Source organism: Leptopilina boulardi, unplaced genomic scaffold, assembly GCF_019393585.1.
Source record: "Leptopilina boulardi isolate dan_hultmark-lab unplaced genomic scaffold, ZJU_Lbou_2.1 LbouV2_405, whole genome shotgun sequence".
NCBI lineage: Eukaryota > Metazoa > Arthropoda > Insecta > Hymenoptera > Figitidae > Leptopilina > Leptopilina boulardi.
This window is the reverse complement of record NW_026137980.1, coordinates 598,757-614,591: the sequence shown is the minus strand read 5'-3', so window position 1 is coordinate 614,591 and position 15,835 is coordinate 598,757. Positions and strand designations below refer to the sequence as shown.

The 15,835-nt window shown below is 22.8% G+C and overlaps 1 protein-coding gene across 1 annotated transcript; it reads left to right on the top strand.

The window, feature by feature from the left end:
* The first annotated feature begins 30 nt into the window (after positions 1–30).
* LOC127289336 (ATP-dependent RNA helicase me31b) lies at positions 31–14,700 on the top strand. Its single transcript, XM_051317209.1, has 8 exons — positions 31–372; positions 1,845–2,015; positions 3,144–3,350; positions 4,319–4,490; positions 4,640–4,790; positions 5,367–5,562; positions 5,979–6,149; positions 9,706–14,700. The coding sequence occupies exons 2-8, from the start codon at positions 1,875–1,877 to the stop codon at positions 10,000–10,002; spliced, it is 1,335 nt and encodes a 444-aa protein (XP_051173166.1). The 5' UTR covers positions 31–372; positions 1,845–1,874; the 3' UTR covers positions 10,003–14,700.
* Positions 14,701–15,835: the final 1,135 nt, after the last annotated feature.

The window sequence follows — 15,835 nt, the reverse complement described above, 5'->3', positions numbered from 1 at the left end:
TCTTTGCCCATGACAGAAGCCGTGTATATTCTTGTTCGCCGCCTTGTCGACAGTTAACAAAATATTCTCGCATTTGACGCAGTGCGTTAATTTGCAAAAAAAAAAAAAAACTTATATTTCTTTTGAAAAAAGGACGATAAAATTGATAATCGATAAAAAAATAAATTACGTGAAATATTTCCCGAACGAAAATAACAGAAAAGAGACAAAAAAAAAAAAAAAAACCATAAGTGCTTTCGACGGGGGTTATATACATCTCTGCAACTTTATACCGTGTTGCAAGATTTCTAGACTTGACATTGGAACGGCCATTTTGGCTTGTTGTTTCCTAATCGAGTGCTTCGAACAGCATCGACATCCATCCGTTTTAAGGTAAGATATATAAGTTTTCTGAGTTGTTTTTTCATTAATTAACATTGAAAATGAAATTATTTTTGTTGTCGTTTTTTTGACAATTTTGTCTATCGCATTTTTTTTCACCTTTGAAAAATGCTCATCCCCCATCTTAAGAAGAAACCAGTTTATGCTGTATAGCTTTCGTTTCGAACGACCGTTACGTTATTATTCGACGAGAATTAAGATTTTGGAGTTTTTTTTTCTTTTTGTAAGGGAAAATTAGTTTTCACTAATTGTTTTGTTTTTTTGTCTTACTTTTTTTTTAAGGTTATACAGAGTAAATTTGTATAAATTATGTTCTTTTTGAATTTCCACTAGTATCCTGATAACCATACGGATGTTCACAAGAGTATGGCTTTTTTTTTGTTAAAGTAATGACATTTGGTTTCTTTTCGTTTCTAATTGAAAGTTAAAGAGAAAATTTTCTCTTCAATTAATTTACTAGTTTTTTTTTCCACTCCCAAGCAATTTCTAGGTGTTTATTTAATTTTTATCTTGTTTATTTTCCAAATGCTTTTGAATAGTTTTAAATCTCAAATTTTGAAGGAAAAAAAAAACCTAATCTTTTTTTTATCTCATTTTACTTTTTTTGTATTGAACTTTAGACACTAAAATTATCGTTGAATTTATTTTTCTTTTTTTTTTTGTTATGTATCGATGAAAAATTTTAATGATGCAAAATTGATATAAAAATGAGGAGAAATTCTTATTTAAGAAATAAAAGGTTTATTTGTCGATTTAGAAGTTTTTCTATTTAATTGTGTACTTTGATGTTTACATTGAAGACCCAAACATAAAAACTTTGCCTCGTGTTAGGTATCTATCTCTCTTTATTTCTTTTTGTTATTGTAGCTACTATTTTCAATTTTAATTTAATGATTTTGAAATATTTTCCCTTCACGTGTACAATAAAATTTTAGGCGAAAATTTTGTCTAAAGTTAAATGAGTCATTTAATTTTCAACTATTTAAAACAATGCAAAATTTTCTTTGAAAAAAATAGATAGCTTTAAAAATTTTAACATTTTTTTTTTTTTAAATTTGAGAAAATAAAATTTCCAGAAAAGATTCTTTTTTAACATTTTAAAAAATTTAGGTTGTAATTTTTAATTTTCGTTTAATAAAATTAAATAAGAAAAATTTCTTTATTTATTTTTTTTTTTGAATGGTGAAATTTTTTCAATTAAATTCTCATTTATAATTTGTTTAGGCGTATTATCTTTTTAATTTATAATTATTTTTCCCCACTTTATTTGGATAAAATAATGAGTGGTTTTTTTTTTTTGTTTGTTGAGTGAGAAAGAAAAAAAAAAACAAAAGTCAATGAAGCCTTTTTGAAAGAAAGCGCCAAGTTTTATCGGAGCATTTAATCTAATTTCTATATTTGGAACAATGGAAATGCAAGAGAGATTATAAAAAAAAAATTGTTTTTTATTTATGTTGATGCAGGACGTTAGAAGCACTTAAATATTTTCCAAGATGATGACCGAAACACATATGAATTCCAATCACATGCTAAATTCTGGTTTGGGTCCAAAAACAGATCTAGCAAAAATGGATGATGCAGGTTGGAAAGCCAAGCTAAAAATCCCACCGAAGGATGCACGAATAAAAACAAGTGTAAGCTATTCAAAAAATATTGTTTTTGTTTCATTTTTTTTTTAAATTTGTTTCTATTTTAATAATTATGAAAAATAATTATACTGAAATTCGAAAATTTATTTAATTATTAATCAAATTATTATTTAATTAAAATGTTTTTATTAATTAAATTTATATTATATATTATTAAATTGAAACTAAAAATTTATGTTTATCAAAAAATAAATATGGATTGTTGATTAAAGTCGAGAAGAAAGAATATCCTTTAAAATTATTTAGTAAAAAATTTCCATTGATTAAAATGTTATAAGATTGAATTTGTATTTTTAAACAAAATTTTATAAAGTTTATAGAGAAAAAAAATTGAATTGAATTTTCACAAATTAGAATTTTTATTTTGAACAAAGTTTATTTTATATAACAAAATTTCTACTTTATTTTTTTCCGACACTTTCTTTAGTTGATGAAATTTTTAATTAATGGACAAATGTTTCATGTAACAAATTGTTTATTAAATGGAATTTTTTTTTTTTTTGTATTCAAAATTGATATAAAACCGAATTTTCGAATAAGTCTTGTAATGAAATTTGTTAAAGTACGAAAAAGATTTTTATTTTCATTTTGTTATTAATATTAAAAAAAATATATATTTATTTATTTGTAATTTACGAGCGAAATAAAAATATTGCCCGTAAAAGTATTTACCCATAAATTAAAGAATTATAAAATAAACATGAAAAATATATTTACATTATTCTTTCAAATAAAAAATTAAATTTTTTATACAAGTTTTTCTTTTTTTCCAATATAATAATTTTAAATTAAAAAAAAAAAAAATTAAAATAGAATCATTGAATGTAAAAATAATTAAATTGCAAAGAAAATTAATTGTAGTTTATTATAATTGAATTTTTTAGTTTTTTTTTAAAAAAAGTTGTTGATTCTAGAAAAAAAACATAAAATTTGTAAGAAAACAATTTTTTTTTTAATTTGAAAGAACAAATTTGTAAATATTCTGCAATTTATTAATCTTTAATTTATTTTTCAACAAAATTGTGTTTTTTTTCTCTTTTTGGTTTAATTTGTTAAAATAAAATTGTTTTCTTTTTTTTAAATAAATTTAATTAAATGATTGAATTTTTGTAGGATGTAACAGACACACGTGGCAACGAGTTCGAGGAGTTTTGCCTGAAACGAGAATTGTTGATGGGAATTTTTGAAAAAGGCTGGGAAAAGCCTTCTCCAATTCAAGAAGCGAGCATTCCCATTGCACTCTCCGGCAAAGACATATTGGCGCGTGCCAAAAACGGAACAGGCAAAACTGGAGCATATTCTATTCCTGTTCTCGAACAGGTGAGAAAAAAAGTTTTTTTTTTTCTTTTTTTTAAGAATTTTTTTTTTTAAACCTAAATCTTTATTTTCTTTAAATAAAATTTTTCAATTTTAATATTCTTTTATTTTGATTTCATTTTTTTTTCGAGTTTTCTTGATTTTATTATAATTTAGTAATTTAATATATAAAATGAATGAATTTATAATTTAATTAAAATTTCAATTTCTCATTATTTGACAAATTAAAAACAATATTTTTGGAAAAATCTTTGATTTAAATTGTATGGAAACTTTAAATTACGTATTCTGTAAATAAGTTTTAAAAAGTTTTAAGACACTTTTCTCCTAAAATACTTAATAAAAAGTTTGCCCATCGAGTATATATTTTTATAACTAAATTTTTAACATGTATCTTAAATATTTCTGAAACTAACCTTTATGAATTTTTATAATTGATATAGATTTTCACAGAATTATGAAGCTGAAGTACGTAACGTTTATGATGAATGATTTTTAAAGAAATAATTTTTTAAAATGAAAAATTCTATAATTTTTTGCCTAAAAAGTATTTTTTTTTTATATATATAATTTGTTGATTAATGAAAAATACAAAAAAATATTATTTAGGCAAAAAATTATAGAATTTTTCATTTTAAAAAATCGTTTATCTTAAACGTTGCGTACTTCAGCTTTGTACAGAATTTTCCAATTTCCAACAAAATTTATTCGTCATAAATTTTTTTTCTGATTTCTAAAACCGAATTTACTAAATAAATTTACTAAATGTGACAAAATTATAGTTACGTGTAAAAATTTTAACATTTCGAAATGAATATTTTACAAGTTAAAAACTAGTGTATACCATAATAGCTCCTGGTGTACCATAATAGCCCCGATTTACAGTATTTGTAATTAAAAAAAAAAAAAGGTTTATTAATTTTTGATGATGAATGATTTTCGATTTTCTTTTTTGTGTGTTTCGTCTAAAGGTTGACTCAAAGAGAGATGTGATACAGGCGTTAGTAATTGTGCCCACCAGAGAGTTGGCATTACAGACTTCACAAATATTGATCGAGCTTGCAAAGCACTTGGAGATTAAAGTGATGGTTACCACTGGTGGAACAAACTTGCGTGATGATATCATGAGGATTTATCAGAAAGGTATACACACACATTATTATTATTATTGTTATTCTAACGAGAGAATACTTTTATAAATTAACTAGCGTTGTCTCTCACTCTTTTTTTTTCTCTTGAAAATCTTGATCTCATAAATTTTATTAATTTGCTCTTTTTTTTTTTTGAAACAGTGCAAGTTATCATAGCCACACCAGGTAGAATTCTTGATCTCATCGATCAGAATGTCGCAAATATGGAGCACTGCAAGATTCTCGTGTTAGACGAAGCTGACAAACTTCTGTCTCAAGACTTTAAAGGAATGTTGGATCACGTGATCTCGAGGTGTGTTTTTATTATATTTGCCACTGTAAAAAGGGTATGGTATTGACAAGCAAACGTTTTGTTGGTATTTAAGCAACCAAAATTTTTTTGTTGAATCAACAAAATTTTAATTGTCTCAATCAGACACAACCAAAATTAGAAAAAAAGGATTTTTGTTGTCCTAACTAAAGTTTGATTTGAACAACCAAAATTTTGTTGATTCAACAAAAAAAAATTTGGTTGCTTAAATACCAACTAAACGTTTGGTTATCAATATCAAACCCTTTTTTCAGTGTGTACATAATTTAAAAGAAAAAATTTATTATTATAATTAATTTAAATATAAATTAAATTTCCGAATTCGAATATTCGTGTTACAATTTTTAATATTTTTTATTTATCTTTGAAATTTTATTGGGGTAAGGAGAGTATATAACTATTATTATATGTATTTTTTATTTTTAGAATACAAAATAAGAGAAATTTAAAATATTACTTTTTTGCATTGCTGAAGAAAAAAAATTTTTCAATTGAGAAAATTTATTTTGAAAAATTGTTTTTTTTTATATTTATGATATTTTATAAATTTATTTTCAGATTACCGCAGAGACGTCAAATATTGCTGTATTCAGCCACATTTCCTCTGACTGTGAAGCAATTCATGGAAAAACACTTGAGAGATCCATATGAGATCAATTTGATGGAAGAGCTGACTCTAAAGGGTGTGACACAATATTATGCTTTTGTACAGGAAAGACAGAAAGTTCACTGCCTTAACACGTTATTTTCCAAGGTTTGTTTATTTTTATTATTACTTTTCAAATAAATTTTTCTATTAATAAAAAAGAATTCAATTTCAAATAGCATTTTTCAAAATTATCTTCAGAAATATTATTAAACATGGCATCGAAAATCTAAAAAAAAAAAAAAAAACGAAAATATCTATTATAATAAAAGAAGAGAAATATTTTGAAATGGTTAAAACTTTTTTTTTTTTTAAATACACAGTGATAAACATTTAGGATAAAACAATAATTTACAAAGTATGTAAAATATTTTTAAAATTACAAAATTTTTGAAAACAACAAAAACTTAATTTTTTTAAAATGAATTTTGTTAATTCGATGTTTAATAATAAAAATTAGTAATAATTATTTATAGATTATTATTAATATTAAATAATAAATATTTGTTTGTTTATTTTTATAGCTGCAAATAAATCAGAGTATAATATTCTGTAATACGACACAGCGCGTGGAATTACTGGCAAAGAAAATTACGGATTTAGGATATTGTTGTTATTATATCCACGCAAAAATGGCTCAGGCTCATCGTAACCGCGTTTTCCACGATTTTCGCGCAGGGCTGTGCCGAAATTTGGTAAGCAACTATTTATTATTTTTTCATTCTTTACTATTTGACGATGTTTTCTTCCCGCTCTAAAAAAACTCATTTCAAATATTTTCTTAAACAAATTTTAAATGTTTAATATTATTACCTACAAATTAATAGATCTAAATAAATAATTAATAAAAAAAAAAAAAAAAAAAAAACTGAAAAATGGGGAAATGATGTTAATTGAGTTATGCCTTGAAAAAACTATGAATTTTTAAAACTCATTCATTTCAAAATAGAAGAATCTTCTGATTTTACTTTGAATATAAATTAAATAATTTTCTATGCAAATTATTATAATTTAAAAAAAAAATTTCCGCAATGCTCTTCGAGCAATAATTTTTAGAAGAAATATTTGTAGTCAAAAAATTATTATTTTTCGAGTTAAAAAATATATTTTTTTTTCAATCATTGATCATAAACTTAGTGAACTTCACTGAAGTGTTTTTATTTTGAAAAAATAATTTGTAAACATTGTTTATGTTCAATTTCTATTTCGTTAATTTGTTGAACATTTTTGAATGAAAATTTGTTTTTAATTTGAAGCAAATTTTACTATTTTTAGAAAAAAAAAAACATTTTTACTTTAGGTATAGAGAGTTCAAGTTTTTGAATTTTTATTATTATAATATATAAAAAAATTTAGACCAAATAATAAACTTATTTATTATTTGAAGATTATTTGATGTAAATTTTTATGTAATACATTTTTACATATAATTTTTTTTTTTATTTTCATACGATGTATAACAAGATGATTATTTTTTTTTTTTAATAGGTAATTATTTGGAATTTATTTGTCTGTTACTGTAAAATTTTTAATTTAGAAAACCTTGAATTTTTTTTTAAACCGGAAAAAAACAATAAATTTTATTATGAAATTTTAATGGATTCCGTGAATTAATTTTTTTTTTTCAACGAAAATTATTTCAATAAAAAAAATTAATTACTAACTAAAGAAATATTTTTTTAAGTCAATAAAAGACAATTTTTTAAACCAAATTCTTGGCTAATTTAATTATTTTCAATTATTCTAAAAAAAAATCTTCAAAAATTCAATTACATATCTAAAAATACTTTTCAATTAAATATTTTTAAAAATTCAATAATTCTTTGAAATTTTTAAAGAAAACAATTACAGCAAATAAAATTACCAATAATTTCAAATCAAAATCACATGAAATTCAAGTATTTTTAAATACCTAAACTTAATAATTTAATAATTAATAATAATTTTAACCAATAATTTCCATCAAATTCTTCAAACAAAAAAAAATAAATTATTTAAAACATTTTTTAATTAAAAATTCTGTAAAATTTAATTATTGCCTAAATTTAGAAAAATTTAAAAATAATTTAAACTACGTTGGTTTCTCTTCTAAAATTCAAGTTTTTAAAATTATTAAAAAAATTTTTTTTTGAAATTTAGGCCATTAAAAAAAGTTTTAATTAAAAACTTTGACGTCCGAGAAGTTGGGAACGCCATTTTATTTTTTCAAAAAAGCAATTTTTGTGCTAATTTAATTATTATTATTATTTAATTATTTTTAATTAAAAATAGGGGTCAAAATTTGGGAAAAACAGTTTTAGTCTCAAAATTTATAATTAATTTTTATTCCAATCAAATCATTCTGCAAGTTATCATGTAAAACCAATAAAATCTACAAAAAAGATTTAAAAAAAAAATTTTTTTTCATAAAAACGAAAATTTATTAATTAAAATCCCTACAAAAAAAGCTAAAAAAACATTTTTGAAAAATTGTTTAAATTCCAAAGAAATTGCAATTTTACTACTCAAAAATGACATTTTCAATCCTAAAATGGGCAAATACTAAAATTTTTGTAAATCAATTTTTGTGCTATATTCTGCACGACTAGCACAAAAAAAAATCTGTAAAAACATTTTGGAAAAATTTAAAAGGAATAGCAATTTTATTACTCAAAATTAAAAAATGTAACTCTAAGATGGTCAAAGATCAAAATTTTTATAAATTAATTTTTGTGCTGAATTCTTCTCGACTAGCACAAAAATAAACACCAAAAACATTTTAGAAAAATTGTGTAAATTTCAAAGAAATAGTAATTTTATTACTCGAAAACAATATTTTTAAGCCAAAAATGGACAAATGTCAAAATTTTTGAAGTTCAATTTTAGTTGTGTTTTTTTTTATGTAAGCTTAAAGCAAAAAAGAATTATTATAAATAATAAATAAAGCACAAAAATTGATTTTTGAAAATTTTGATATTTGCCCATTTTAGGGATGAAAATTATATTTTTGAATAATAAAATTGTAATTTCTTTGGAATTTATACATTTTTTTTTTTTCTAAAATATTTTTAGGAATTATTTTTGTGCTAGTCGTGCAGAATACAGCACAAAAATTGGTTTTCAAAAATTTTGATATTTGCCCATTTTAGGGTTAAAAATGTTAATTTTGAGTAGTAAAATTGCAATTTCTTTGGAATTTAAACAATTTTTCAAAAATGTTTCTTTTAGCTTATTTTTGTACTAGTCGTGCAGAATACAGCACAAAAATTGATTTTGAAAAATTTTGATATTTTCCCATTTTAGAATTAAAAATTTTAATTTTGATTATTAAAATTTCCTTTTTTTTTGAAACAAAAATTTTTTTTTAAATCTTTTTTTTGTAGATTTTATTGGTATTACATTATAACTTGCAGAATGATTTGATTGGAATAAAAATTTATCATTTTTGAGTCTAAATCTGTTTTTTTTTTTTCAAATTTTGACCCCTATTTTTAATTTTTTCAAAAAAATTTTTGCAGCACAATTTAGCACAAAAATAGCTTTTTTGAAAAAATAAAATATAGTTGCCAACTTCTCGAACGTAAAACTTTGACAAATTCAATTGGTGTAAAAAATTAAAAAATCTACAGCTATTCAAATTTGCAAAAATTTATTTTAATTTAAAATCTTCTTACATACCTGTGTTTCTGAAATGTCTAGATCTTCAATTTCCAATTAGGATCATGACAAACCGTGTTTTTTTTTTTTTTTTATTGACGAGATATAATACATTTGGTCACCCCGAGTTACCTCGAGTCTAACCATAGGGGGGGGGGGGGGGGGTTAATTCAATATTTAATCAAAATAGTTATTAGAAATAAAATATTTATTAACTAATTAAATTTATTAGAAATAAAAAATCGACTTTTTCGACTTTTTTTTAGGATTGTAAATCGACTAAAACAATTTCTTTTGTATCTTAAAGTCATGAGCCAAAAGTTTTGAACTTTCAAATGAACAAAATTTTTTTTGTAACTTCTTTAAATACGAATTTTATCAAAAATTATTGTTTTAAATATCTAAAAAGAAGTTATTAATTTAATATTAGTTTAATTTATTGTTTTATTTAACATTGACATTAAAATTTTTAATAATTTATAGATTGAAAAAAATATTTTATTCATTTGAACGTTGAAAACTTTTGGCTCATCTTAAAATCCATCCAATGCCTGATAGTAAAAAATTCTAATGTAATTTTGTTTTTTTTTTCTTTTCTTATTTTTTTTATTATAGGTTTGCAGTGATCTATTCACACGAGGAATTGACGTGCAAGCAGTGAATGTTGTGATCAATTTTGATTTCCCAAAAATGGCAGAGACATATCTGCATCGTATCGGTCGTTCAGGAAGGTTCGGCCATTTAGGTATTGCAATTAATCTAATCACATATGAGGATCGTTTCAATCTTCATCGTATTGAACAAGAACTTGGCACTGAAATTAAACCGATTCCAAAAGTGATCGATCCCAGTTTATACGTCTCGCGGCCAGAAGACAATAATAGTTTGGAAGAGGGTAATGTGTCGAAGTAGTTTCCATAATAAAAATAAAATCGCTTTTTATTATCGCTCAAAGAGACATGAAGAATAAGAAGATGAAGAAAAGAAAACGAAGGAAAAAAGTTTCAAAGTGTGTGTGATTTTTTTTTTTTTTTTTTTTTTTGGTCAAGAAGAAGAAGAAGAAGAAGCGAAAGTGATATTGAAACTTGAACTTGGAAAAATTTAGATGATGATTAAAAAAAAAAATAAATAAACAAGTGTGAAAAGTTTCAAGTTACTTAAGTCTGATGAAGATTTATTTACAAAAAAATGTGCATTGAAAGTGTATTATGGGAAAAAAATAATAATAGTAAGTAGAAGTGAGATAAGGAACAGTGCTATACAAACATTTAGATAAACATGTTTGCACGCGAAGAAACTATGATGATGATGAAAAAAAAACAAACACAATAATTATCCTCGAGACTTATATATGGACAAAAAACAAATGGTTTACTTGTAAATAATGGTATACTGAGCATGAAATAATCATTCGCTAAGCGCTCGGTAAACTCAGTGAATGAAGTGATTTGAGTGCCAGTGCGAGTCATTCTTTGTATATAAAACAAAAAAAAAAAATATCTTTAAGTGTACATAATGCTAATTCAAAGTCAAGCCATTATCTAAAAAAAAAAAGTAGCACGCAAAAAATAAGAATTTTCATCTCATTCTGCCGAAAATGTATATACAAACATTTCATATATTGTCATTTTCAAACAGCAGATTTTTATACCGATTCTATCTCATTCTAAACGGTTTTCTTTTCTTTTTTTTTCATTTTACAACATAAAAATGGGTTTAAAAAGGAAAAAAGAACTCTTGCTGTTAATCGATATTCAATGTATAGAATTAAAAAAAAAAAACACCCATAACATTTATTATTTTCGAGATTTATGTATAAACGTTTTTTTTTTTTATTTTTTAAATCGATTTTGGCTTGATTTTGTTTCAATTCTTTACTGTCATACAACTCTGAAATTCAAATCACTAAATTGTTTTTTTTTTTTTTTCAAAAAGAATTTTTTTTTTCCATTTTTAATAGACATTTTTTTTTTCGTTTCTTTTTTAAGTTTTCAAAATGTGATTGGATTTTTTACTGATATTTATATAAATATATACATACTGTGATTGAGTGTCAGATGTTGTAAAATTGACCAGTTTTATACAATTATTTTTATAAATAATCTGGCTGGTGGATGTAAAATAGTAAACAAACAAAAATGTATTCGTAAGAAATCGGGAAATTCTTTATTTAAAAAAAAGAAAGAAAACAATCTTTTTCTTAAAAACAAAACAAACAATCGCACATATTAATTGAGAATTTTTTTTTTAATGATTACGAAAAAAAAAAGAAATTATATTCAAATCGAAATATTGTGTGATTGAAAAGAAAAGGAAACCCTCTTCAACAAAAAAAAAAAAACAAAAAAACATTGAAAACGAAAAGTTTTCAAAAAAAAAAAAAAAATGACTTGAAATTAATTGATTGAAAAAGAATTTCTCCATTCCTTTGAGAAGCATTTTTTTTTTTCTTTTCCTGCATTATTTGCACATCTCACAACAAAAAAATTAAGAAACTGTCCAAATGAAAAAAGCGCTAAAAACTATATATATATATAATTTGCAATTTTAGCATATTTAATATTTTCAATTAATTTATGGAAAAGAAAAAAAATTTTTTTTTTTTTTTTTCAATATTCATTAAACCACCAGCCGAATATGTGACCTAGATTTATGAAAAGAATTTCGTAATACACAAACAATTAAACAAAACAAAACAAAAATCAAGTATTTCGTAATCGAAGAAAAAAAAAGTGACATTTTTCTTTACGAAATCTTCATTTATATACGACAAAAAAGAAGTAAAACAAACGGTTTACAATGCTTTTGGGTATATTAATCATTATTTAAAGTTAAATTAAATTTAGTGTGCGATTGTGAGAAATATATCAAGAAATCAATGGCAAAAGATATTTCTTTTTTTTTATTCACGTGAAAAAAAAAAGAAAAAGAACGACAATTTTAAAACGTGTTTTTTCTTTGGCTACACAAATTTTATTCGTCAATTTGCCAAAATGTCAAGTTAAAAAAAAAAAACACGTTGAAGACTGGCAGAAAAAAAAAAATCTCATTGAACTCTTGGTATGTTTCAAAAAAAAAAAAAAAAAAAGTATGTGTCAAAATCGGTGCGTTTGTTGTGCGAATGTTTGGCGGGTCCATTGATGGTAAAAAAAAAAAGAAAGAAAATTTCCGTATATGAAATTTTTTTTTTTTTTTTAAATACTGAGAGCATTATAAACCGTTCCCCCCCTCTACCCTCCCCCCCAGAAAAAAAACATCTTTTTTCTCGCGAGGTTTACTAAATTCACTATTATATGCATTCTATAAGAAGTAGTGAATATATATAAAAAAAAATGAATTCCAATGAGATAAAAACCTCGCGTCTTAGATTGATTCATTTTTTTTTTTTTTTTTAAATTATGCGTTTCTTTTTTTTTCTCTTCCGATAAATGATTTAATTGAAAAGAAGTACAATCGGCTTTTTTTTATTCTTCAGTATTTAAAAAAAAACTCTTTAACAGCTTTTTTAAAAAATTTCTATTTATCTAGTGAAAAAAAAATATATAAAAGCCAATTTAGAAAAAAGTTTAACGGCTTAGAAACTAAAAAATCAACAAATGAACTAGCTTGTGATCTTTTATCTGCAATTTTTGCCTCTATTATTATAATTATTATTATTGTATTATTATTATAATTATTATTATTATTATTAACATCGATTACCGGTTTTTTTTTGTCAATTACTTCAAATGAAGTGTGATCTCTTCCGAAATATATAATTTTTTTATTATGGATTTTTTTCGATTCTTTTTTTCTCATCAAAAAAAAAAAAAAAAAAAAAAAAAAGAATTGAAAAAACACACCCTCACCCCAAACCCCATGTTAGATGTGATATTGAAACAAAAGAAAAAAAAATATGATAAAAAGTCACGAGTCTGATTATAAGAGTAAAATTTGTGATGATAAATTTATTTACTTGTTGCAAACTGTAAAATTAAATTTTTATTTAAATTTTTTTCTATTATTTTGGGCGCATTCGTTTTGACTGCCTTTCAAACGATTTATTTTCAAAGAAATAAATTTTTAAATATTATTTTTTTTTTTCTTTAGAAATTTATCGTGATGAAAGAAAAAAAAAATTTTTTTCCACTATGGCAGTTTTGACGATTGAAAGATAACAAAAAAAAAAATCACGCAGAAAATGCGTGAATCAATTTTTTTTTTAATCTACGTGAAATTTCAATTTACATTGAAATAATTTTTTTTTTTGTGAAATGACGAAAAAAAATGTCTGATGAAATAAATTTGAATGATAAAAAAAAAATTCTTTCAATGTAAAATTGTAAAAAAAAAAAAAGAAAATAAGAAAATTTCAATGTAGATAAAAAAAAAAATTCACGCATTTTTTATGTGTGTGTATGCGTGCGTGTATGTATGTGAAAAAAAAAAATCAGTCGCAAAATACATCGAATTATTATCAAGGTGTTGTGTGAAGTCCATAATATTGTTCCTTGGTGATTATAATATCAATTGATATTTTGTACAGAAACTTTTTGATATTTGAAATTTTTTTCGTTTTTTTTTTTTATTTGACAAATTTTTTGGAACTTCACACACGCAATTTTTCTTGATAAAGCGACTCTCACTTTTCTCTGTCCAAATTATATATAAAATATATACAATAATTCGAGAATTGTTGCAGTTGTGCGCCGAAAAAAAAAACACGAAAGTAAATAAATGGTTCTTTTTTTTTTTAGAAAAAAAAAAACAAAATGAAAAAAGGAAAAAAAAAGAAAAAGTGTGACGGAGTATTTGTATAATCGTTGATTAGCGACGTTTATAGGTCTAGTTTTTGAAAACAGTGAATTTTTTCCTTCCCTTTTTTCGGTTCTTATTTTCCTTTTTTTTTTTGAAAAATGATAAAAATTCACAAGATTGAAAAAAACACTGTTTTCAAAATTAGTAGTGAAGAAGAAAAATTCCAAGTGAAGAAAAAGGAATTTTCTTGTAAAAAAGAAAAGAAATCGTTTCACGGAATTGTTGTGAAATGTTTTTTTAAGCGATTGTTAACATCGGATAGGCGAAAAAAAAAGCGAAGCGAAGAAAATAATTTCAAAAATAAAATCGAGTGGAATTATTTTCTTTTTTAACGAAATTTTTTTTTTATATATATATATTATAATCGTACAACTATTTTGTACGTTTGAGAAAAGAAATGAGATCTTTACTGACTCTTTTTTTTTCTTTTTTTGAGAAATTAAAGTTCTCATTCCGTTTCTTATATAGGAAAAAAAAAAAATTTTGTTCTCTCTTTCTCTCTCTTTTTTCTCAATATTAATACAATGTACATTTTTTTAAATAAGCAGAAAAAAAGATTTTTGTTTGTATTTTTGAAATATCTTTCAAAAATCTTTATGATGCTTTAAAAATCACATTATATTTGTATAATATTGGAAAAATTAATAAAATCCCCTCCATAAAAAAAAAGAAGAGTCGAAAATTAAATGAACAATTTTTAGTTAAAGTTCTGTGAACCACTAAAATTGTCTTGAGTGATTTCGTTTTAGTTTAAAAACTGAAATTCAATAATTTATTGTCACATGACAAAAATGAAAAAAAATAAAATAAAAATAAATTGTTGTTCTTTTATGAAGCTTATGGATAATTGTTATCAATTCAATTTGATATTTGCTACATCAAGACAAATTAAAATAAAATTAATTGTCAAGTGACAATAACATTTGGTTTTTTGACATAAAAATTTGAAAAAACAAAAAAAATAAATAAATATATATCGGCACTAGAGCATTGCGATATTTTTTTATAATTACAATTTAAGTAATTGTGGCGAATTTTAATTAATAAAAAGTTAAATTTTGAAATCGATAATAAAATCAATTGATTTGACAATGAAATTTCGCAATGCTTTATTAAAAAAAAAAATTTTTTTTTCCACAAAATTTTGAAACAAAAAAATAGAATAATAAAACAAATGTTGCGTAAATTTTAAATTTTTTTTTTTTTTTAATTGAGTGATAAAAATTTTTTTGTAACGCTCAATGTAAGAATGATAAACCATTGGAAAAAAATAGTCTTGTAAAAAAAAAAAATAATTCTGGTAAATTGGCCATTATTTTTTGTAGCCAACAATAGTAGATTTAATAATTTTTTTTTTGGGTAAAAATGATTGAGTGCACATTTATATTATATTCAGTGAAAAAAAAAACAAAACAAAAAGAACTTCTTTTTCATGTTGAAAATTTTCTGTTGGCACATATACATTTTCGAACGCAACGCATGTTAAAATTTTATTTTTCTTTGAGAATGAATTAGTGAAGATTTATTCCATAAATAAAAGTCCGATATGAACATGTAAATATGTCTTTGTTTTTTTATTTACGATGTAATTATAGGCTATTTTTCAAAGTTCTTATAGTTCTTTTTTTTATTTTATTAAAAATATTATAATTTTATATATTATTTATTAAGTTACTTATTAAATATTTCCTTTTTAATACTATTTTTTGTATTAATAATATTATAAAATGAAAAGGAAGAACAGTTCTAGGCCTTTTGATTTTATAATTATTAATATAGAAAATTTATAATTTTTTTTTTTAATTTAAAATTTAAAAGAATTTACACTATATTTAATTTATTAGCAACCTTAATTTTATAATTTTTTGTTTATGTATCTAGAAAAATTTGTTTCATTAATGTTTAAAAGCAAATACTACCCTTCACGTAGTTAAAAGTTGGAACCTCT